General features: G+C 44.3%; 1 protein-coding gene across 1 annotated transcript in view; it reads right to left on the reverse strand.

Annotated features, from left to right (window-relative positions):
- LOC120065565 (kinesin heavy chain-like) overlaps nt 1–25658 on the reverse strand; it is a 126586-nt gene that overhangs the window by 80566 nt on the left and 20362 nt on the right. Inside the window, exons 2-3 of the mRNA XM_039016629.1 lie at nt 2787–2874; nt 178–251 (exon numbers count right to left, since the gene is read on the reverse strand). Coding sequence (XP_038872557.1) covers nt 178–251; nt 2787–2874 — 162 coding nt within the window. The remainder of the gene's footprint in view (nt 1–177; nt 252–2786; nt 2875–25658) is intronic.

Here is a 25658-nt window from a genome sequence, read left to right on the forward strand (position 1 = left end):
CAGGGTACTACCCGAGGACTGCAGCTGAGAATCACTGGTTTATATCACTCTACATAAAGAACACTCCAGTCTACGTCCCAAACTGGACAAAAGTAATGCACTTTATAGGGGATAGGGTGCCATTTAGGATACAAGCCAAGTCTAATCTCTGTGGTGATGTGGTCTACAAAAACGTACCTCCATGGTGTGCGTTTTTCCAGAGGAGGTCTGTCCATAGGCGAAGATGGTGCCATTGTATCCCCCGAGTACATCTAGAGACAGAAGACAGAGAATACAGTATGTTCAAAAGAACAGCACATGTATAAAGTAGGAAAGATACAGGACAAAGGACACTAGATGTTACAACACATCTAGATGCAGGGGAGCAGACGCAGTAGACAGAAGGCAGGAGGCAGAGAAGGATTGAAAGTTAGGTCTATACAGCAACAGCACATTTTGTTAGGAGACAGGAGGCAGAATGCAGGAGAACAGAGGCAGAATAAGGAGACAGGAGTAGGAAGAGGATGTTAGACAGAAGACAACAGCCTCCTCATTCAGCCCATAGCTACAAGACACTGCACCACCAAAGATGGCCCACCGTCAGACAGAACAACACACACATGCATACGCGCTCACATACACACACACACACACACACACACAACCACACACCCACACACACCTACAGAGAGCACGATACAGCAAGCGCTAACAAGCAGCACAACCTCTGTCTTGTCAGACAGTGGGCAGAAAGTCAAACATGAGCAAAAATACATACCAACTACCAGGCTAGGAGCCGGGGAGAACCATAACTATTTTCATCCTATACCATTTCATTTCACACTCCTTTTATCTTTCCTTCTTTCTGTTGCTTTCCCTCTCCCTCTGTCTCTCTACATCTGTCTCTCGCTCTCTCTCTTTCTTTCTTTGTAAGCTATTCTAGTCACGCTGGTGTTGGAGCGAGCCGAAACCGAACCGTGACATAAACAAGTAAGTCAAGACACATGGAATCTGTCTTTGAGAGGAGAGGAAGAGAAGGAAGATAAGAAGCCAGAGCCAGACAGACAATTAGGCCAGTGCAGTTTGGAGGGGGGGGAGAGAGAGAGATCCAATTATCTCTGTACTGCAGACAAACTGAGTTAGACCAGCTCTATCGCATCTCTTTCACTCTGTTCTCCCTTTCTTCCTTGTCTACCGTATGTTTCACACCTCTCTTATGTTCCTTTCCTCTCATCCTTTCTTTTTTGTTCTCCCCCGTCTTCTTTATTACTACCGTTGATTTCCTATATGCTACGCTCTGGCTGTGTTCTCATCTGTTTCCTCTATTACTCTTTCTTTTGACAGCGCTTGTTCTTTCCCTTCCATTAATCTGTCCCAGGCTCAATCACAGACGGACAGCACGGCACTCGTTTGTCGTGTTAGACAACGGGATTGAAATCTGCAATCTACACGGTCTCTCTATGCATGTGGGACAGGAGAGGGAAGGCTGGACAGCAAGATGAAAGAGAGGGGGAGAGAGATACAGAGAGAGTGAGAGAGAGAGAGAGAGAGAGAGAGAGAGAGAGAGAGAGAGAGAGAGAGAGAGAGAGAGAGAGCGTGCAAGGAGAAGAGAAAGAGCAAGGGAGAGACAGATAGATAGCTCTAATTTTTCATTCAAGATAAGCTTGCACATTATTGTTGTTTTTTTATTTATTAATCAGGGCCTAAATAATACTGGAATTAAACTTCAAAAACAGAAAGTGCATGCAATGAATGGTCAATCAGCTATCAGTTTGTCACGTTCCTGACCTATTTCTGTTAGTTTGTTGTATGTGTTAGTTGGTCAGGACGTGAGTTTGGGTGGGCATTCTATGTTTTCTGTTTCTATGTTGGTTTAAGGGTTGCCTGGTATGGCTCTCAATTAGAGGCAGGTGTTTGGCGTTTCCTCTAATTGAGAGTCATATTTAGGTAGGTTGTTTCACAGTGTTCGTTGTGGGTGGTTGTCTCCTGTTTCAGTGTTTGTTCGCACCATACGGGACTGTTCGGTTTGTTTGTACATCGTTCCTTTTGTGTAGTCTATTTTTCCCTGTTCGTGCGTTCTTAGTGTTATATGTAAGTTCGTATAGTTCAGGTTTGTCTACGTTTTCGTTTCGTTATTTTGTTAATTATTCAAGTGTTTTCGTTTCGTGTTTATTCCGTCTTGTTTAATTAAAATATGTCATTTCACAACGCTGCGCCTTGGTTCAATCACTACTCCTCCTCTTCGGTTGAAGAGGAGGAGGAACACCGTTACACAGTTGTTCTTTGTTTCTGGCCATTTTGAGCCTGTAATCGAACCCACAAATACTGATGCTCCAGATACTCAACTAGTTTAAAGAAGGCCAGTTTTATTGTTTCTTTAATCAGAACAACAGTTTTCAGCTGTGCTAACGTAATTGCAAAGGGTTTTCTAATGATCAATTAGCATTTTAAAATGATAAACTTGGATTAGCTAACACAATGTGCCATTGGAGCACAGGAGTGATGGTTGCTGATAATGGGCCTCTGTACGCCTATATAGATATTCCATGAAAAATCTGCCGTTTCCAGCTACAATAGTCTTTTACAACATTAACAATGTCTACACTGTATTTCTGATCAATTTGATGTTATTTTAATGGACAAAAAAAAGCTTTTCTTTCAAAAACAAGGACATTTCTACGTGAACGGTAGTGTAGATAGAAGTACATGTAGACACAGAGAGATATCAAAAGATACAGAGAGAGAGAGCGAGAGAGCGAGAGAGAGCCAGAGACATGACAGAGAGAGATGGAGAGGCTGGCACTCACCTTTGACTATCTGTTTGGCGCAGGTGTTGTACACCTGTTCCTGTGTTGTGTCGGTGGGGAACACCCGGTCAAACACATAGGACTTCCCCTGTGGAGCCAAGACACACAGTTCCTGGGTCAGTCAATGCATCAAAACAAACACACAGACAAACACCGTCTCTGGCTCTGGATGCATCTCAAACGGCACCCTATTCCCTGAACAGAAAACATGCACTACTTTTGACCCAATTCCCTATGTACTACACTGCTTCCCTATGTATTACACTATCATAGGGCTCTGGTAAAAGTAGTGCACTATATAGGGAATAGTGTGCGTACAGAGACAAACACGGCCCTTAACACGGCCCATGAGAATGGTGCCGCAGGGAATGGGGGCCGTTTAATGGGTTTCAGAACAATTGTGCTATTTTGTGAAGTTCAGACAGAGATTGAACCACAAATACTAGGGAGGTTTTTTGAATGCCTCACAAAGAAGGGCACCTATTGGTAGATGTATATAAAAAAAGCAGACATTGAATAACTCTTTCAGCATGATGAAATTATTAATTACACTTTGGATGTTGTATCCATGTTAACAATTGCCGGAGAGGAAGGAAACCACTCAGGGATTTCACCATGAATCCAATGGTGACTTTAAAACAGTTACAAAGTTTAATGGCTGTGATAGGAGAAAACTGAGGATGGATCAACAATATTATAGTTACTCCCCAATATTAACCTAATTGACAGTGAAAAGAAGGAAGCCTGTAACAGAATAAAAATATTCCAAAACATGCATCCTGTTTTCAAACAAGGCATTAAACTAATATTGCAAAAAATGTGGCAAACCACTTAACATTTTGTCCTGAATACAAAGTGTTATGTTAGGGGCACTCTTCATATTTTCAGCATAGTGGTGGCTGCATCGTGTTATGGGTATACTTGTAATGGTTAAGGACTGGGGAGTTTTTCAGGATAAAAAATGAACAGAATGGAGCTAAAAAGCACAGGCAAAATCCTAGAGCATAACCTGGTTCAGTCTGCTTTCCATCAGACAATGGGACATTAATTCAACTTTCTGCAGGACAATAACCTAAAACACATGGCCAAAATGGGCAAGTGTTACACAGTCTTCACGGACATGTTCAACCTGACCCAGTCTCTAATACCTGCATGCTTCAAGCAAACCATCTTAGTTCCTGTGCCTAAGAAAGCCAAGGTAATCTGTCTAAATGTCTACCACACTGTAGCACTCATATCTGTAGCCATGACAGGTTTTGAAAGGTTGGTTATGGCTCACATCAACACCATCAAACCAGAAACCCTAGACCCACTCCAATTCGCATCCAGCCCCAACAGATCCACAGATGATGCAATCTCAATTGCACTCCACACTGCACTTTCCCACCTGGACAAAAGGAACACCCCCGTGAGGATGCTGTTCATTGACTACAGCTCCGTTTTCAACAACATAGTACCCTCCAAGCTAATCACTAAGCTAAGTACCCTGGGACTGAACATCTCCATCTGCAACTGGACTTACTGACGGGCCGCCCTCAGGTGGTGAGGTTAGGCAACAACACATCCGCAATCACTAAGCTAAGGCCCTTCATGCATGCGTGCTCAGTCCCCTCCTGCACTCCCCGTTCACCCACAACTGTGTGGCCTTGCACAACTCCGACACAATCATTAAGTTTGCCGACGATACGACGGGGGTAGGCCTGATCACCGAAGACAATGGAACAGGCTATAAGGAGGAGGTCAGAGACCTGGAAGTGTGGTGCCAGGACAACAACCTCTTCCTCAACTTGGGCAAGACAAAGGAGCTTATTGTGGACTACAGGAAAGGGAGGGCCGAACACGCCCCCATTCACATTGACGGGGCTGTAGTAGAGCGGGTCGAAAGCTTTAAGTTCCTCAGTGTCCACATCACTAAGGACCTATCATAGTCCAAACACACTAACACAGTCGTGAAGAGGGCACGACAATGCCTCTTCCACTTCAGGAGGCTAAAAAGATTTAGCATGGGCCCTCAGATCCTCAAAAAGTTCTACAACTGCACCATTGAGAGCATCTGGACTGGCTGCATCGCCACCTGTTATGGCAACTGCTTGGCATCCAACCGCAAGGCGATACAGAGGGTAGTGCATACGTTCCAGTACATCACTGGGGCAGAACTCCCTCCCATCCAGGACCTCTATACCAGGCAGTGTCAGAGGTAAGCCCTAAAAATGGTCAAAGACTCCAGCCACCCAAGTCCTAGACTGTTCTCTCTGCTGCCACACAGCAAGCTGTACCGGAGCGCCACACACACACACACACACACACACACACACACACACACACACACACACACACACACACACACACACACACACACACACACACACACACACACACACACACACACACACACACACACTACATATGCTCATATGCTCATACACACTCCACACACACACACACACACTCCACACACACACTCACACATAGACACACTTTCACACTTCACACACGCTGCTGCTACTCTGTTTATTATATATATATTGATTGCCTAGTCACTTTTACCCCTACAAACATAATGTATTATTGTTTTTATTGTGTTACTATTTCCTTTTTCATTTAGAAAATATTTGTCTTCCTTTTTAACTCTGCACTGTTAGGAATGGGCTTGTAAGTAAGCATTTCACTGTCAAGTCTACACCTGTTGTATTTCATTTTATTTGACTCTTGAGTCAGTTGGTCAATTCATCACCTCATCAAATCAAATCAAATATTTATACAGCCCTTCGTACATCAGCTGATATCTCAAAGTGCTGTACAGAAACCCAGCCTAAAACCCCAAACAGCAAGCAATGCAGGTGTACAAGCACTCGTCCACTGTCAACATCACTACTCCCCTGGTTACTGTGTGTGTGTGTGTGTGCGTGCGTGCGTGCGTGCGTGCGTGCGTGCGTGCGTGCGTGCGTGCGTGCGTGCGTGCGTGCGTGCGTGCGTGCGTGCGTGCGTGCGTGCGTGCGTGCGTGCGTGTGTGTGTGTGTGCGTGCGTGCGTGCGTGTGTGTCTGACTCACTGCAAGGTGTTCCCTCCGATTACCCTTTTACAGAAACATACAGTACACCACAAAGCATCAATATTTTACTACCACTATATGTAATGTGCTTGGAGAAAGCGCATACAGTACTTTAATGTGTGGACGCCTACGGGGTGGGGGATATTGCACATAGTTATTCCTCGTGATTTCTGAGCATTAGGTTTCTGAGTGTGTGTTTCTAGAGTAGATAGTGTGGAGAGAAAGAGAGAGTGTGTTTTGAGTGTGTTTCTGAGTGCATATACAGGGCCTTCAGAAAGTATTCACACACCCTTGACTTATTTGTGTGTTACAGTCTGAATAAAAACTATATTAAATACAGATTTGTTTTCACCGGCCTGCACACAATACCCTATAATGTCAAAGTTGAATTGTGTTTTTTATATTTTTTACAAATAACCTAAAAATTAAAAGCTGAAATGTCTTGAGTCAATACGTTTTCAACCCCCGCAGTTACAGAGTTTATTGGCTGTGATAGGAGAAAACTGATGATGGATCAACAACATTGTAGTTAATCTACAAAATTAACCTAATTGACAGAGTGAAAAGACGGAAGAATACAAATTAACCAAAACATGCATCATGTTTGCAACAAGGCAATGACCAACAACCAATTTGACAGAGCTTGAAGAAATTTGAAAAGAATAAAGGGACAAAAGTTGCACAATCCAGAATGAAAGCTCTTAGAGACTTACCCAGAATGAATCACTGCTGTAATCGCTGTCAAACGTGATTCTACAAAGTACCGACTCAGGGGCGTGAATACTTAAGTAAATGAGATATTTCTGTAATTCATTTTCAAAAATATTGCAACTGAGGGCAGATGATTTTTACGCGCGTCAGCACTCGGCGGTCCCGTTCTGTGAGCTTGTGTGGCCTACCACTTTGCGGCTGAGCCGTTGTTGCTCCTAGACGTTTCCACTTCACTTCACTTCACCGGGGCAGCTGTAGCAGGGCAGAAATTTGACGAACTAACTTGTTGGAAAGGTGGCATCCTATGTCGGTGCCACATTGAAAGTCACTGAGCTCTTCAGTCAGGCCATTCTACTGCCAATGTTTGTCTCGGGAGATTGCATGGCTGTGTGCTCAATTGTATACACCGGACAGCAACAGGTGTGGCTGAAATAGCTGAATCCACTCATTTGAAGGGGTGTCCACAAATGTTTGACAATGTAGTGTATTTTACCCATTTTAAATTCATGATATAACACAACAAAATGTGCAATAAGTCAAGGGGTATGAATACTTTCTGAATGCGCTGAGTGTGTATTGACATTGAGTGGCTATAAAGAGAGATATTTTAAATAGGTGGGGTTGAATAGGTCTGGCAGCTGACCCCTAGGGAGGATCACATGACAGGCCAACCCATTAGACTTATACATATATCATACTGGCTCCAGTATGGGAGGAAGAGCTGTAACACAAGGAGAGAGTGGAAGGGTGGTTAGGGTTTAGGGTTTGCTTCAGGGTCAGAGTTAGGGTTAGAGTTTTTGGGGTTAGGGTTACAGATAGGGTTAAGTTAAGGGTTGGAGTTAGGGGTAGGGTTAGGGGTTAGGGAAAATAGGATTTTTAATGGTCAAACATTGTTCCTGTCACGATCGTCGTAACTTTGAGGAAGAGTGGACCAAGGCGCAGCGTGAGAGAAATACATCTTCTTTGATTCAGAGAAGACGAAACACGAAAAACGAACACTTTTACAAAACAAAACAACAAACGTGAAGCTACAAACGTAAGTGCATACACAAGCTACAAACGTTAAACATAGACAATTACCCACAAAAGCCTACTGCCTATGGCTGCCTTAAATATGGCTCCCAATCAGAGACAATGAATGACAGCTGTCTCTGATTGAGAACCATTCAGGCAACCATAGACTTACCTAGACACCTACACTCAACACAAACCCATACACTCTACCAAAACCCCCTATACCATACAACCACCCCAGACGAGACAACTATACACAAACATCCCCCCTGTCACACCCTGACCTAACCAAAATATTACAGAAAACAAAGATTACTAAGGCCAGGGCGTGACAGTTCCACTCCAAAAAGTCCTGAAATTTCACGAACAAAAAGCTTGTGTGAGTGTGTGTTTGTGTGTGTATGTGTGTGTGCGTGCGTGGACGTGTTTAACTATTCTTGTGGGGAGCAGAAGTCCTCACAAGAATAGTAAACAAACTAAAATTTGACCAACTGGGGACATTTTTTTGGTCCCCACAAGGTCAAATTTTATTTCTAGGGGGTTTAGGGTTAAGGTTAGAACTAGTGTTAGAATTAGGTTTAGGGTTAGGAGCTAGGGTTAGTTTTAGGGTTAGGAGCTAGGGTTAGTTTTAGGGTTAGGAGCTAGGGTTAGGTTTAGGGTTAGGAGCTAGGGTTAGGTTTAGGGTTAGGAGCTAGGGTTAGGTTTAGGGTTAGGAGCTAGGGTTAGTTTTAGGGTTAGGAAATAGGGTTAGGTTTAGGGTTAGGAGCTAGGGTTAGGTTTAGGGTTAGGTTTAGGGTTAGGATCTAGGGTTAGGTTTAGGAGCTAGGGTTAGGTTTAGGGTTAGGAGCTAGGGTTAGTTTTATGGTTAGGAGCTAGGGTTAGTTTTAGGGTTAGGAGCTAGGGTTATGTTTAGGGTTAGGTTTTTGGGTTAGGGGATGAGTACGGGTTAGGGTTAGGTTTAGAGTTAAGGATTAGGGTAAAATAGGATTTTGAATGGGACTGAATTGGGTGGTCAGCGGTACAAGACTGTGTGTGTGTGTGTGTGTGTGTGTGTGTGTGTGTGTGTGTGTGTGTGTGTGTGTGTGTGTGTGTGTGTGTGTGTGTGTGTGTGTGTGTGTGTGTGTGTGTGTGTGTGTGTGTGTGTGTGTGTGTGGTAAATGGTCTCTGCGGCACGCGGCAAAGTCAGGGACTGAGGTACTGAGGGACGGAGGAACGGAGAAATGGAGGGATGGAAGGATGGCGGGACAGAGGGGTGGAGGAATGGAGGAGCGAAGGGCTGAAGGGGCGGCCCTCCCTCCATCCCCCCATCACTCCACCGCTCCCCTCCCCTGCTGTTAGCCAGCACAGATTCAGTAATTAGTCCATCTAGCCTCACCTTTCCTCCTGTCATCTTCTCCCTTTCTCCTCCCCTCGCCTACTATTCACTGCTCTCCTCTCCTATACCCTCTCATCCTTTATCATATTCTTCCTCTCTCATCCCCTCTCCCTTCCTTCTCATCCTCTCCTCTCATCATATCTCCCCTCCTTTCTACTGCTCCGCTCCTCCCTTCTTAGCGCTCTGTGTGTAGATTGGCTAGGCACATATTTTCCATAAAACTATATTTAGGATCATGCACTTCACTGAATTATACATGTTTAACAGTTGTGACAGAAGAGCCTGAATTGTTGATATTCTCTTCTGAGCTGCTTGGGGTTCCATTCTGGAACATGTTCCTGTTCTATTCTGGTGTTGTTCTGAGCTGCAATGGGCCTAAGGACTTAATCTGCTTCCCAAATGGCACCTTATACATACTGTCCTACTTTTGACCTGAGCACTATAGGTAAAAAGTAGTGAACTATATAAGAAATATGGTGCCATTTTGATTGCACACAATATCCACACACTCATTGGCTCCGATTCAGGTAGTTCTAGAAGTATGTTTAGTTATTCATTTCTGCTGCAGACAGGGAAATCATATACAGTGTGTAGAGAAGACGATTTCCTGAGGTCCTACTATGACCTAGTTGAATAGACTGAGAGTGTTTTTTGTACATCCCATTTGAACTGAAAAGGTTTTCAAGTATGCCAATTTCACCACCGGTCAATATCTACTGACTCACTGGCTTAAGAGTTCAGTTATTAGTTTCTGCTGCAGACAAGAAAATACACAGTACATGGAGACATTTTCCTGAGGTCCTGATATGACATAGTTGAATAGACTGAGAGTATTTGTTGTGCTTCCCATTTAAACTGAAAAGGTTTTCAAGTGTCACAATTTCACCACCGGTCAATATCTACTGACTCACTGGCTTTAAAATTTCAGTTATACATTTTTGCTGCAGACAGGGAAAATACACAGTATACTGCATGGAGACATTTTCCTGAGGTCCTGATATGACATAGTTGAATAGGTAATAAACCCCATTATTTTCGTCATCTGAAATTGGTTTCAAATAACTGAAACAGTTGCACTTCACTGAATTATACATGTTTAACAGTTGTGATACAAGAGCCTGAAATGTTGATATTCTCTTCTGAGCTGCTTGGGGTTCTATTCTGGAACATATTCCTGTTCTATTCTGGTGTTGTTCTGAGCTGCAATGGGCCTAAAGACTTAATCTGCTTCCCAAATGGCACCTTATACATACTGTCCTACTTTTGACCTGAGCACTATAGGTAAAAAGTAGTGAACTATATAAGAAATATGGTGCCATTTTGGATGCAGACAATATCCACTGACTCATTGGCTTTAAACTCAGATTCAGGTAGTTCAACAAGTATTCTTAGGATATTCATTTCTGCAGCAGACAGGGAAATCATATACAGTGTGTAGAGAAGACGATTTCCCGAGGTCCTACTATGACCTAGTTGAATAGACTGAGAGTATTTGTTGTGCTTCCCATTTAAACTGAAAAGGTTTTCAAGTGTCACAATTTCACCACCGGTCAATATCTACTGACTCACTGGCTTTAAGATTTCAGTTATACATTTTTGCTGCAGACAGGGAAAATACACAGTATACTGCATGGAGACATTTTCCTGAGGTTCTGATATGACATCGTTGAATAGGTAATAAACTCTGTGTTTTTCGTCATCTGACATGGGTTTCAAAGAACTGAAACAGTTGTCAACTGTCACAAATAAACCTCCGAGCTGGCCAGGTGCAAACAAGCGTTCCATTAGGTCTGATTACCATTGGGTACAGTTCCAAAAAATGTTCTACACACATAGCAGAACGCTGCACTGAGCAGAACAACTGAAAATGAGTTGGGGCTTTGTGAACGACATCAAATGCTTATACGATACGATGAGGATCAAACATCCCTATTGCTTTGCTAAGCCGTTTCTTATTCGGATATCCCTTAAAGCTAATCTGCTGTTTTGTTCTGTTCTGTTCTGCATACATGTGCTATATACGTTTCTCCATTATGTGTGCGTGTGTGTTTTTGTGTGTGTTTGTGTGTTGCATGTGAAATACAGCAGGCCAAGGCCTCCCTGCCCGCAATCTGTTGTTAGCGTGAGAGTTGGGGAGTGGGGGGAGAACTAGCTATGAGTGAGGTTCTGGGCTATAGGGGAAAACAAAGAGAAGGGTGTGACAGGGGAAGGAGGGAGGGAGGGAAGGGGGAAAAAGAGAGAGCGAGAGAGAGCAGCTGAATGTAAATGGAGGTCTGGCAGGGAGAAATGTTTTAATGGGCTGAGCTTTGGGGACCATCAGAGCTCTGCTGCTCTGCTCTCTAACCAGACAGAGGCCTGGGCGCATGTGTGTGTGTGTGTGTGTGTGTGTGTGTGTGTGTGTGTGTGTGTGTGTGTGTGTGTGTGTGTGTGTGTGTGTGTGTGTGTGTGTGTGTGTGTGTGTGTGTGTGTGTGTGTGTGTGTGTGTGTGTGTGTGTGTGTGGGTGTGCACGCTAGACTCAGGGGTGGGCAACTCCAGTCATTGGGGGCCTGATTGGTGTCACACTTTTTCTCCATCACTAGCAAACACAGCAGCTAGAGGGTTGGGCGTGGTGGGTTTAATGAATGTAAATGGAGGTCTGGCAGGGAGAAATGTTTTAATGGGCTGACCAGGGCAGCAGCTATATAGCCACGGCATTTGCTTTAAAGCTTCCTTTTCACACTCTACTACCCTTCCTCTCATCTATCTCTCGCTTTGCATGTCAATGCATCACTGGCTACATCTTGTGGGTTGGTAAAAAAAACACACAAAAAACACAGATTGATAAATAAGAGTATTTGGGATTTGGTGATAGTCACTGTATGTGTTTTTCCCCCCCACTTGACTCTCTGCTGTGGCCGGAGAAAAGAGATTGTCTCCTCTCCTCTTCTCAGAGGTATGAAGGTCCCTACACACGGGACGTTTGTGTGTGTGTCACACGGGATGGCCTGCTTATAAAGGGCAGGTCTCTGGGCAGCTATAAGCTGCTCTGGACACAGAATTTATATGGTTCTGGGCTGCTGGCTCCCTACAGCTAAACCACAGGCAGACAGATAACAACATCATTCAACTCCCCATCAACAATGGCAGGCACAAGAATACATTACATGAAAATAATAAATTACAGAAGGGTCAAATAATCTCTCTCTCTCTCTCTAGAAAATGCCTGTTAAACTGCTACACAATCTGTGGATACCATCAGGCGCTCTAAATAGGAGGCACATTTATACATCATGGCTACAAATTACAATACACTGGTTAGGCCTACACGATGGTTGCTAAGGGAGATATAGAGAATGCAAATTCTGCAGAAAAAAAACAAAGAAAAGAAAAAAAACAAAGGAAATACTTGGGTTTATCTTTCAAATCAAAGTTTATCCCAAAGCTTTTGCTTAGATAACTAGACGTTTCTCACTATCGTTATGCACTGGCATAAATAACGTGTTTTTTAACACTCAAAGCAATTCGTCTTTTATGGAACTGGAGCACTCTGCATTATTCATCAAGAGGCTGTGAGATGGAGAACGAGAGAAAGAAATAGGAAAGAGCGAAAGAGCAGAGAAATGGAAAGGTTCTCTTTGACCCTGGATCGATTTTCACAATTTGAGTCAGGAGAGGAGAGCTAAGCTAGGGAAGAGAGAGAGTAGTCAAAAGGAGAGAAGAGCTAAAGAGAATAATATTTCCCTTGGTTCCCTAACTCTGCCGTGAGGGGAGAGTGGGCGAGAGAGAGATGGAGCGAAGGGATAGAGAGAGGGAGAGGGAAGAGAATCCCTGGGAAGTGATTAATCCAGAGGAACAAATGTCACCTAGCCCCCACGAAAGAGATTGTCATGGTCCCCTCGAGAGCAGACACACAGAGAGAGAGGGTAAGAGAGGATGAAAGAGAGTGAGGAGAGAGAGAGAGACAGAGGGAGCGAATCACATGGCTGTGTCCACCAAGGAGCGACTAGCAGCGCAAGGGGGGGGGGGGGGGGGGGTGAAAGAGAGAGAGAGAGATGGAGACTTGCAAGAGCAAAGGCGTAGAGCCTAAGCGAGCCCATTTCTCATTTTTATATGCCAGTTCAAGCCTTGATACAGCCATGAGTGAGAAAGACAGGCATGTCAGATGATGGAAGTGCTTTCGTATCAACCTGTCACTTCTGAGTTTTACTGTACAGTCTTCCAGCTATGTGCACATTAACATGGATGGGTTTAGCCGACACACACTACAGCCGACACACAAATACACAGACAATCAACGTTAACAATTTTCTTTCTTTTTTAATTCACTTGAATTACATACATTCATATACATTAAATCAACCACAACCTTAGGGGACAGCTTAAATGTAACCCCTCAAACTAAGAGGCTGTGTCCTGATGTTACACCTTTTCCACCCTGAAGTGTTACCTTGCACAGTTACTGTCATGTATTTGAAAGTCGGGACTCGGGACAAATCCAGAGACTCCAGAAACTGTTTGAGCGTAACATATTCTGAATTGGAATTTAAGTGGAAAATACATTGGATTTGAAAAAAGTATCAACATAAACTGTTGTTGAGGGTGAAACTTCAACCACAGGTAACCAATTTTCAACATTGAAAAACCTTGTATGAAATATTTTGAATTTATACCTTTTGAAAAAAATGATAGAAAAACTACAGGCTGGTCAACGCCTACAACTGGAGAGTTGATCTAAACCTCTACAGCTACCCTTTGGTCTCCCATCCAGGGTTTTAACCAAGCCAGGCCCTACTCAGCATAGACATTTTCACCAACTGTTACCAATGTGCTATTGTTGTAACGGTCGTCGTATGAAGAAGGTGTGGACCAAAGCGCAGCGTGGGAAGTGTTCATGATTATTTATTAAGAAACTGAACACTGAGACAAAATAACAAAATGTAACAACACGAAACAGTTCTGTCTGGTGAAGACACAAAAACAGAAAACAACTACCCACAAATACAGGTGGGAAAAGGCAACCTAAGTATGGTTCTCAATCAGAGACAACGATAGACAGCTGCCTCTGATTGAGAACCACACCCGGCCAAACAACAAAGAAATACAAAACATAGAAAATGAACATAGAATGCCCACCCAAATCACACCCTGACCAAACCAAAATAGAGACACCATCAGTCAGGAAGTTAAAGCTTCGTTGCAAATGGGTCTTTCAAATGGACAATGAACCGAAGCATACTTCCAAAGTTGTAGCAAAATGGCTTAAGGACAACAAAGTCAAGGTATTGGAGTGGCCATCACAAAGCCCTGACCTCAATCCTATAGAAAATGTGTGGGCAGAACTGAAAAAGCGTGTATGTGCAAGGAGCCCCTCAAACCTGACTCCGTTACACCAGGTCTGCCAGGAGGAATGTACCAAAATTCACCCAACTTATTCTGGGAAGGTTGTGGAAGGCTACTCGAAATGTTTGACCCAAGTTAAACAATTTAAAGGCAATGCAACCAAATACTAATTAAGTGTTTGTCATTTTCTGACCCACTGGCAATGTGATGAAAGAAATAAAAACTGAAATAAATCATTCTCTCTACTATTATTCTGACATTTCACATTCTTAAAATAAAGTGGTGATCCTAACAGACCTAAGACAGGACATTTTTACTTGGATTAAATGTCAGGAATTGTGAAAAACTGAGTTTAAATGTATTTGGCTAAGGTGTATGTAAACTTCCGACTTCAACTGTAATTATTAGATGAATAGCAGTCATCACATTAACGAGAGTTACGTCACGTCACGACAGCATGATGCTGCCACCACCATGCTTCACCTTAGGGATGGTGCCAGGTTTCCTCTAGAAGTGGCGCTTGGCATTCAGGCCAAAGAGTTCAATCTTTGTTTCATCAGACCAAATAATCTTGTTTCTCATGGTCTGAGAGTCTTTAGGTGCCTTTTTGCAAACTCCAAGTGGGCTGTCATGTGCCTTTTACTGAGGAGTGGCTTCAGTCTGGCCCCTCTACCATAAAGGCCTTACTGGTGGAGTGCAGCAGAGATGGTTGTCCTTCTGGAAGGTTCTCCCATCTCCACAGAGGAACTCTGTCAGACTGACCATCGGGTTCTTGGTCACCTCAGTGACCAAGGCCCTTCTCCCCGATTGCTCAGTTTGGCCAGGCGGCCAGCTCTAGGAAGAGTCTTGGTGGTTCCAAACTTCTTCCATTTAAGAATGATGGCCACTGTATTCTTGGGGACCTTCAGTGCTGCAGACGTTTTTTGGTACCCTCCCCAGATATGTGCCTCAACACAATCCTGTCTCGGAGCTCTACGGACAATTCCTTCGACCTCATGGCTTGGTTTTTGCTCTGACATGCACTGTCAACTGTGGGACCTATAATAGACAAGTGTGTGCCTTTCCAAATTATGTCCAAGCAATTTAATTTAACACAGGTGGAATCCAATTAAGTTGTAGAAAAAAGGATGATCAATGGAAACAGGATGCACCTGAGTTCAATTTCGAGTCTTATAGCAAAGGGTCTGAATACTTATGTAAATAAGGTATATCTGTTTTTTATTTTAAATACATTTGCAAAAATGTCTAAAAAATCAGATACCACCTGGAGCTTCTCTCCTGACACATAGACATCTGGCTCAGTAGCATCAGTTGCCCTCTTTGTGAAGAACATGCAGACAGTTATTTTCACATTGAGATGCAAACACGAGTCACTGAGCCACTTTGTAACCTGGACCATTACAGTAGTGAGTTCTTGTGCAGCTTGTTGTTGCTCTTTGCATGCACATATATCACTGTATCATCTGCATACATTTGAACTTCAGACCTAGTACAGACAGAAGGCAGATCATTAATGTACAGGCTGAACAGGAGCGGCCCCAGTATTGACCCTTGGGGCATGCCCACATCATAGCTAAGAGTGGGCGACAGCTCATTGCTCACTCTGACACACTGAGTTCTGCCTTCAAGGTATGATTTCATCCTTCTCAATGCATCGGGGGAAAAGTTGAACTTGGACAATTTTGTGATGAGAACCTCATGGTTAACCGTATCAAAAGCCTTCCTTAGGTCCAGAAAAACAGCCCCAACAATGCCCCCTTTGTCCATCTTGGACTTCACATTTTCCAGGAGAAAGCAGTTGGCCGATGCTGTGGAGTATTTCGCTCTGAAGCCAAACTGTATGGAGCGTAATGTGAAGGGGCTGTTGTTGAGGTGGGCAATCAGTTGTTCTGCTACATACTTTTCAACAACCTTCGACACCACAGGTAGTATACTAATGGCCTGTAGTTACTCACGTCAGCCGTGTCACCCGATTTAAAGATGGCTGTTATTATGGCCGACTTCCATAACCTTGGAAACACCCCCTGACCAGTAGATGTGTTGGTGACCTTAGTAATGGGGCCAATGAGTGACTCTCTGTAGTTTTTAAGAAAGGTAGAGTCCAGCCCAAACACATCTTTGGCTTTAGAGTTCTTTAGTGAGCTAATCACCTTGTTCACCTTTGACTCAGAAACCTCCCTTATGATGAAGACAGGTTGAGCGTAATTCGCTAGCACTGAGCCCAAGAAACCAGTGGAGGGGTTCTGTGTCAGTTCCCTGACAGAGTCAATAAAGTAGGAATTGAAAGCTATTGCTATTTCGACTCTATCCTGTGTTAGATTGTTATTCACCATGATTTCTAGTCTTTTTGCAGTGTTGCTATGGTCTTTCCCTGTTAACTTTTTTAGATTCTCCCAGATCAATTTAGAATTTCCCTTTGCTTCACCAATTATGTTAATAAAAAAGTTTGCCTTGGCCAGTCTGATTTCTTTCATCACCTTATTTCTCAACATGGTAAACCTACATCTGTCATGGGCTGTTTTTAGAGCATAATCTCGTTCTTTCATCAATTTCCATATTTCTACATTTAGCCAAGGAAGAGTGCTCGTTTGGCCAGGTTTGGATTTGATTTTCTTAGGAAGCCATTTATTGTAGTCTGGATTTTGGATAGAAAAACCTGACTATCAGCTTCCACATCTGTATAGGACAAGAGATCATTCCAATTAATTCCCTTAATTGCGTTTTCAAAATAATTTAATTCACTCTTAGGTATTCTTAGTTGATCCGACTTTCTAACAGTAGAGAGGTTAAACCTGCTCTTAGAAAGCTTTCTGGCTATAACTGTCAGATTATGATCAGTAATCAGTAATCATTCAGTAATCATTCAGTAATCTTGCTCTGATTTGTCATCCTGAGGGTCCCAGAGATAAAATGTTGAATAGTTTTGTTTGATCAAATTCATTTTTATCTTCAAATGTAGCAACTGTGCACTACAGTTTGAACCCTGCAACCCCCTCAATTTGAGCAAAGAGGAAAAAGGTGAGTCACCATGACTAGTCATGGATTTCCAGGACAACAGGTCCGCCAAAATTAAGACAATTTATGAGGACGTAAACAATCAAATTACTCCCGCTCTCACTCGAGACCCTATCCAGGGCCCACTCAATCCAAGCCCACGGGCTTTGACTAAAGACTCAGATACCAGTGTTAAGTTAAACATCGCAATAGCCAATTCCACTCAAACTCCAATAAGTCGATCTATTTGAATCATGAAAACAAATGACACATCACGCCGTTGCACCTCAAAATGCACCTCAAAGAGGCCATACCTCAAAGCAGTCCTGGAGGACTGCTTAGTCATCTCTCAAACATTGTTCAATGATCGCAAAAGGGCTTGAACCCAGCTAAATGCGGGTTAAAAACGAAACGATGCGACAATCAACTTTGAGTTTTCACTCAGACTACCTCGCCTCTCACAATGCGACTCATGCTGAAACAACACTTCCAAGATGTATCACTTTTTCACCCTGTGTATGTTACCAGCCTTGATACTGAATATCTGCTACTCGGAGCAGACTTGATGGATCGTTTGGTCCCACTGATGGATTGGAAAAGCAACCAATTGTGGTCACAGGTAACCGTGCCTTCTCCTAACTCTGATTGCAACACAGTCATCCACAAGGAGTATCTGTCAAAAGGACCCCTTGGGAAACAAACGTTTCGACACATCTTGGTGCAGAATCTGACTCAAGCAGATATTACGATATCTCGTCACATTCAATCAGCCAACCGGATTGACTATTCTTTTCATGATTTCGATCATGCAGTCTCTGTGAGTGAGCAACTTCCCTCCTCCGTGGAGTCATGCAATACTGTAGCTAAGATTAACTTCCCTTGTCCTTCAGACACTTCTGCAAGCACCACGGCCATCTCAGGAGACATAGCATCAACGTGAAGAGTGGAATCTGCTTCCGATGATACATTTTCCCGCTTTGAGAGGGACTGAAACCCCTTTCTATAGAAATAACGGCATCAGTCCCGCCACTGATCTGATGACTCCCACTGGTGAAACACTGTGCGATACAGCGGAAATATATCCTTATCTCAGTTTGCAGGTACTGGAATGGTTACCACACGCAGACGCTGTGGGGACTGGCAGGCCACCAGGAGATTTGGTTGAAAGGTTACAGCCAATCTACTAACAAAGTGGCTGCTGACAATTTGTACAAAGGGTTCGACCTTTTCGTTGGTGCCTTGGACACCAACAACACCAACCACTGGTGGGGGGGTCCCGAGACACAAAGGGGGGAATACTAGCCCAGACATATGATGAGTGTGTGGGGGGGGGGGGGGGGGGGGGGGGTTGAGACTACATGCAACACTGTACAAGGCCGCCTGATAAGGAAACAAATCAAGTTGTAAACTTCCCCATGAGAACAGAGAGGAGCGGACAAGCCCCTCGATGGGGATAACCTTAGAATACATCTGAGATATCACTGAGGTGTACCACACTGGTCGTAGAAGAAGTCCAGTGGACTTTCCACCTCCAAAATCAAATGGTAACCATAATCATTCCTTGCCATGTGTAGTCTCAAATACAATGCAACTATTAAAATGCTCTAATCATGTGTTCCAGTAGGATAACATTTCGGAATAAATCGGTAGGATAGCTGGTCCCCTTGGATACAAGTACCAATGCCTGCAACAGTCAGTCCACCCACAGTCAGTGAGAAGGTTAGAGACCTAACAAGTCGAATTGCCATTGATAACAGTGACAGAGGTAGTAGTCACTCAGATTGCAACACTTGGAAGGAACTCTTCAAAACACTCTTCTGATGATTAACACACATGCCGCTAATAAATAGAACCCTCCATTCAGGAGGAAAGTTATTAGAAGTCATGAACCATGATCACACTGTGTACGACTGGTTCAGTGCATATAGAGTACTTCCGTCATGAGGTTAGCTCCTCCGTGGATAACATAGCTATGAAATAGACTCCTTCATACCTATCGCCACTACAATGGTGTAAGACACATTGACTTGTAGTAAAACGACTACAGGTCCCCTTGGCATATGGCTTGAGGTCGGCACCGATTCTTACTGACACACGGTAATTGACACTGAAATTATCTGATGAAGTCAGACTCATTCTGAACAGGTTGTAGCCTACCAGGATTCTTGGTTTTCTTTCCCTTGGCATGTGCCATTGCGTAAGCATAAGCGCACATGTACAACAGAACATTTAATGAGGATTTATACTAGGATCACTTAAGGGCCCTGTTTTGGCTGCAGGGGCAGTATTGAGTAGCCAGATAAAAGGTGCCCATTTCAAACGGCCTCGTACTCAATTCTTGCTCGTACAATATGCATATTATTATTACTATTGGATAGAAAACACTCTCTAGTTTCTAAAACCATTTGAATTATATCTGTGAGTAAAACAGAACTCATTTTGCAGCAAACTTCCTGACAGGAAGTGGAAAGTCTGAAATTGAGGCTCTGTTCTAGGGGCTGCCTATTAAAGTCCTTGTTATTTATTAGTTTAGATGCACTTCATACGTCTTCCACTAGATGTCGACAAGGAGTGAGAGAAGAAATGGAGTGTGTAACTTGATCTGGACTCGAATTACAGCCCTTGGAATGACGTGTCCCCCATTTCCTGTTTTCAGGAAGGCGCGAAGAGGGACCTGGATTTGCCTTTTGAAAAGCTGTCGTTATAGGCGACTACTATCTCCGGCTTTGATTTTATTTGATACATGTGACCATATCATCGTAAAGTATGTTTTTTCAATATAGTTTAATCAGATTATTGAAATTTTTTCGGGAGTTTTGCCGTGTTCCGTTCTCTTCCGTTTGTTGACATGGAGAGATTTGTGCCACTTGGCTAGTGTGCTTGCTAAATCGAGAGGGAAAGAGGCCGTTCTAAATCCAAACAACGATTGTTCTTGACAAAGGACACCTTGTACAACATTCTGATGGAAGATCAGCAAAAGTAGGAAACATTTTATGATGCTATTTCATATATCTGTCGTACATGTGAACTAGTCGTCGGCGCCCAGCTTTTGGGTACTCTAGCTATACCGAAGCTGTATGTCGAAATGAAGTTATTTTTAGAATTCTAACACGGCGATTGCATTAAGAACTAGTGGATCTATCATTTCCTATACAACATGTATTTTTTAGTTATGTTTATGAATAGCTATTTGGTCAGAATATGTGTGTCAGAAAAAGTGTCAGAAAAAAATCCGGACGTTATGGGAAAAAGTAGCTAAGTTAGCACAATGTATAACCATTGATTTCAGCTCTAAATATGCACATTTTCGAACAAAACATAAGTGTATGTATAACCTGATGTTATAGGACTGTCATCTGATGAAGAATATCAAGGTTAGTCAAAAATTATATATCTTTTACTGGTTTGTCACGATCGCTAACTTTTACTGCTGGGAAATGGCTTGTGTTTCTGGCTATTGTGGTAAGCTAATATAACGCTATATTGTGTTTTCGCTGTAAAACACTTAATAAATCGGAAATATTGGCTGGAATCACAAGATGCCTGTCTTTCATTTGCTGTACACTATGTATTTTTCAGAAATGTTTTATGATGAGTATTTAGGTATTTGGCATTGGTGTCTGTAATTATTCTGTCTGCTTTCGGTGCAATTTCTGATTGTAGCTGCAATGTAAACTATGATTTATACCTGAAATATGCACATTTTTCGAACAAAACATAGATTTATTGAATAACATGTTATAAGACTGTCATCTGATGAAGTTGTTTGTTGGTTAGTTTGGTTGGTTCTTGGTTAGTTAGGTTGGCTTTGTGCATGCTACCTGTGCTGTGAAAAATGTCTGTCCTTTTTTGTATTTGGTGGTGAGCTAACATAAATATACGTGCTGTTTTCGCTGTAAAACATTTAAAAAATCGGACATGTTGGCTGGATTCACAAGATGTGTACCTTTCATATGCTGTATTGGACTTGTTAATGTGTGAAAGTTAAATATTTAAAAAATATATATTTTGAATTTCGCGCCCTGCACTTGAGCTGGCTGTTGTCATAAGTGTACCGACACCGGGCTGCAGCCATAAGAAGTTTTAAGGGCCCGAGCAAAATACCAGTCTTGGTAAAGTTGAACATTTACCCAGAAACCCCTTTGACTCTACAGGTGCATTAATCACAAGTTTCTCCCCAGAGGTCCATCGGCCATCCCTGTAGACGGTCCAAAGCTAGTGCCTTACACATGTAGACTCATCATGTACTTATCAACTTAGGATAGTGCCCTAAGCAACACACCACGAAGTAGGATCGCCCTAAATATGACATTAGACAAAATGCCATGATAGAGTAATTTAGCCAAGACCGTGGACATATATAGAATATAGTCCATTAGATGATTAAGGTATATCTTTTGTTTGTGTTTTAATTCATTTTTGTTTAATTTCCTTTGACACTTAGGAAGTGATAGAGCCACAAACAACTTCCCCATACAACCACCAGTTTGTGCCACAACGCCACTCATTTGGAAAATAAATGTAATGATGTATTTCATGAGTGTTGTGCGTTATTAACGTCTGTCTAAGTTACTGCCTAGATCCACCAGCCTGGACAACCGGACGACGGTCAATAACACAATAGAAAAATATATATACAGTGTGTGCAAATGTAGTAAGATTAGGGAGGTAAGGCAATAAATAGGCCATAGTGGCAAAATAATTACAATTTAGCAATTAAACACTGGAGTGATAGAAAGTGCAGAAGATGAATGTGCAAGTAGACATACTGTGGTGCAAAGGAGAGAAAAAATAACAATATGGGGAATAGGTAAAGTGGGGCAAAAAAGTATTTAGTCAGCCACCAATTGTGCAAGTTCTCCCACTTAAAAAGATGAGAGAGGCCTGTAATTTTCATCATAGGTACACTTCAACTATGACAGACAAAATCAGAAAAAAAAATCCAGAAAATCACATTGTAGGATTTTTTATGAATTTATTTGCAAATTATGGTGGAAAATAAGTATTTGGTCACCTACAAACAAGCAAGATTTCTGGCTCTCACAGACCTGTAACTTCTTCTTTAAGAGGCTCCTCTGTCCTCCACTCGTTACCTGTATTAATGGCACCTGTTTGAACTTGTTATCAGTATAAAAGACATGTTACGGCTGATTTCCTCCTCTTCGATTGAAGAGGAGGTGTAGGGATCGGACCAAGACGCAGAGTGGAAAGTGTCCATAATTTATTATAAATAAACTGAACACTAACATGAAACAAAATAACAAATAGAATACAACCGAAAAACAGTCCCGTGTGGTACGAATACTGACACGAAAGACAAACACCCACAAACACACACGTGAAACCCAGGCTGCCTAAGTATGATTCTCAATCAGGGACAACGATTGACAGCTGCCTCTGATTGAGAATCATACCAGGCCGAACACAAAATCCCAACATAGAAAATCACACATAGACAAACCCACCCAACTCACGCCCTGACCAACTAAATAAATACAAGACAAAGGAAAACAGGTCAGGAACGTGACAGAACCCCCCCCTTAAGGTGCGAACTCCGGGCGCACCACCATAAACTCTAGGGGAGGGTCTGGGTGGGCGTCTGTCCACGGTGGCGGCTCTGGCGCTGGTCGTGGTCCCCACCCCACCATAGTCAATCCCCGCTTCCGTGGCCTCCTCCCAATGGCCACCCTCCATATAAACCCCATTGGATTAAAGGGCAGCACCAGACTAAGGGGCAGCTCCGGACTGAGGGGCAGCTCCGGACTGAGGGGCAGCACCGGACTGAGGGGCAGCACCGGACTGAGGGGCAGCACCGGACTGGCAGATGGCTCTGGCAGCTCCTGGCTGGCTGGCGGATCCTGGCTGGCTGGCTCTGGCGGATCCTGGCTGGCTGGCTCTGGCGGATCCTGGCTGGCTGGCTCTGGCGGATCCTGGCTGGCTGGCTCTGGCGGATCCTGGCTGGCTGGCTCTGGCGGATCCTGGCTGGACGGCTCTGGCGGATCCTGGCTGGACGGCTCTGGCGGATCCTGGCTGGACGGCTCTGGCTGCTCATGGCTGGCTGATGGCTCTGGCTGCTCCTGTCTGGCGGAAGGCTCTGGCTGCTCCTGTCTGGCGGAAGGCTCTGGCTGCTCCTGTCTGGCGGAAGGCTCTGGCTGCTCCTGTCTGGCGGAAGGCTCTGGCTGCTCCTGTCTGGCGGAAGGCTCTGGCTGCTCCTGTCTGGCGGACGGCTCTGGCTGCTCCTGTCTGGCGGACGGCTCTGGCTGCTCAACACAGACGGACGGCTCTGATGGCTCGGGACAGACGGGCGGCTCTGACGGCTCGGGACAGACGGGCAGCTCTGACGGCTCGGGACAGACGGGCAGCTCTGACGGCTCGGGACAGACGGACAGCTCTGACGGCTCGGGACAGACGGACAGCTCTGACGGCTCGGGACAGACGGACAGCTCTGACGGCTCGGGACAGACGGACAGCTCTGACAGCGCTGGGCAGGCAGGCAGCTCAGGCAGCGCTGGGCAGGCAGCTCAGGCAGCGCTGGGCAGGCAGGCAGCTCAGACTCTGGCTGCGCTGGAGAGGAGGAAAGCTCTGACAGCGCTGGACAGGTGGGAGCAACTGGAGAGAGAAGACGGAGAGACAGCCTGGTGCGGGGGGCTGCCACCGGAGGACTGGTACGTGGAGGTGGCACCGGAATTACCGGACCGTGAAGGAGGACACGCGCTCTTGAGCACCGAGCCTGCCCAACCTTACCAGGTTGAATGGTCCCCGTAGCCCTGCCAGTGCGGCGAGGTGGAATAGCCCGCACTGGGCTATGCTGGCGAACCGGGGACACCATTTGTAAGGCTGGTGCCATGTACGCCGGCCCGAGGAGACGCACTGGAGACCAGATGCGTTGGGCCGGCTTCATGACACCCGGCTCGATGCCCAACCTAGCCCTACCAGTGCGGCGAGGTGGAATAGCCCGCACTGGGCTAAGCACACGTACTGGGGACACCGTGCGCTCCACCGCATAACACTGTGTCTGACCAGTACGACGCCCTCTCACTCCACGGTAAGCACGGGGAGTTGGCTCAGGTATCCTACCCGGCTTTGCCACACTCCGCGTGTGCCCCCCCCCCCCCCCCCCCACAATAAATTTTTGGGTCTGACTCTCGGGCTTCCGTGCTAGCCGCGTACCTTCATACCGCCGGTTCCTCTCTCCGGTTGCCTCTGCTCTCCGAGCTGCTTCCATGGGAGGCGATCCTTTCCAGCCAGGATCTCCTCCCATGTGTAGCAACCCTTGCCGTCCAAAACGTCCTCCCATGTCCAATTCTCCTTTTTGCGCTGCTGCTGCTGCTGCTGCTGCTGTCGCTGCCCTTTTCCACTCTGCTTGGTCCTTTGGTGGTGGGTGTTTCTGTTACGGCTGATTTCCTCCTCTTCGATTGAAGAGGAGGTGTAGGGATCGGACCAAGACGCAGAGTGGAAAGTGTCCATAATTTATTATAAATAAACTGAACACTAACATGAAACAAAATAACAAATAGAATACAACCGAAAAACAGTCCCGTGTGGTACGAATACTGACACGAAAGACAAACACCCACAAACACACACATGAAACCCAGGCTGCCTAAGTATGATTCTCAATCAGGGACAACGATTGACAGCTGCCTCTGATTGAGAATCATACCAGGCCGAACACAAAATCCCAACATAGAAAATCACACATAGACAAACCCACCCAACTCACGCCCTGACCAACTAAATAAATACAAGACAAAGGAAAACAGGTCAGGAACGTGACAAGACACCTGTCCACAACCTCAAACAGTCACACTCCAAACTCCACTATGGCCAAGACCAAAGAGCTGTCAAAGGACACCAGAAACAAAATTGTAGACCTGCACCAGGCTGGGAAGACTGAATCTGCAATAGGTAAGCAGCTTGGTTTGAAGAAATCAAGCTACAGTTTAAATGCATGGAGAAGCCAAACCTACAGAAAATCTCTGTTTGTGAGCACACTGGCCCTGTATTGGCTAGCTAGAGAGATCTAATCTAGCCAACCTCTTGCTCTTATCCAGAAATCCAAGCCCTTCTATAATGGATCATCGACACTAGCCTAGCCTGGAATCCAAGTGGAATACCCCTCAATTGTTTCAATGAAGTGTGTTGATGTAGCTTGGAATCCCAACTAATTATATCTTTGTTTCACTATTATACTGTTTCACTACACTGAAACAATATAATAGTGGGCAATACAAAGTGATTCTCAGGATTCCAAGCTACATTAACACAGATTGCAGCAGCAGGAAAAAAATGAATAGCTAGCTGCAGATGGGATAGGCCACACTTTTCATGCATGGATAGACCAAACAGACATGAGAAGCTAACAAGCTGTATCATATTATATCATTAATCTAAGCCCCATTTGTGA

Source organism: Salvelinus namaycush, chromosome 20 (genome assembly GCF_016432855.1).
Source record: "Salvelinus namaycush isolate Seneca chromosome 20, SaNama_1.0, whole genome shotgun sequence".
NCBI classification, from domain to species: domain Eukaryota; kingdom Metazoa; phylum Chordata; class Actinopteri; order Salmoniformes; family Salmonidae; genus Salvelinus; species Salvelinus namaycush.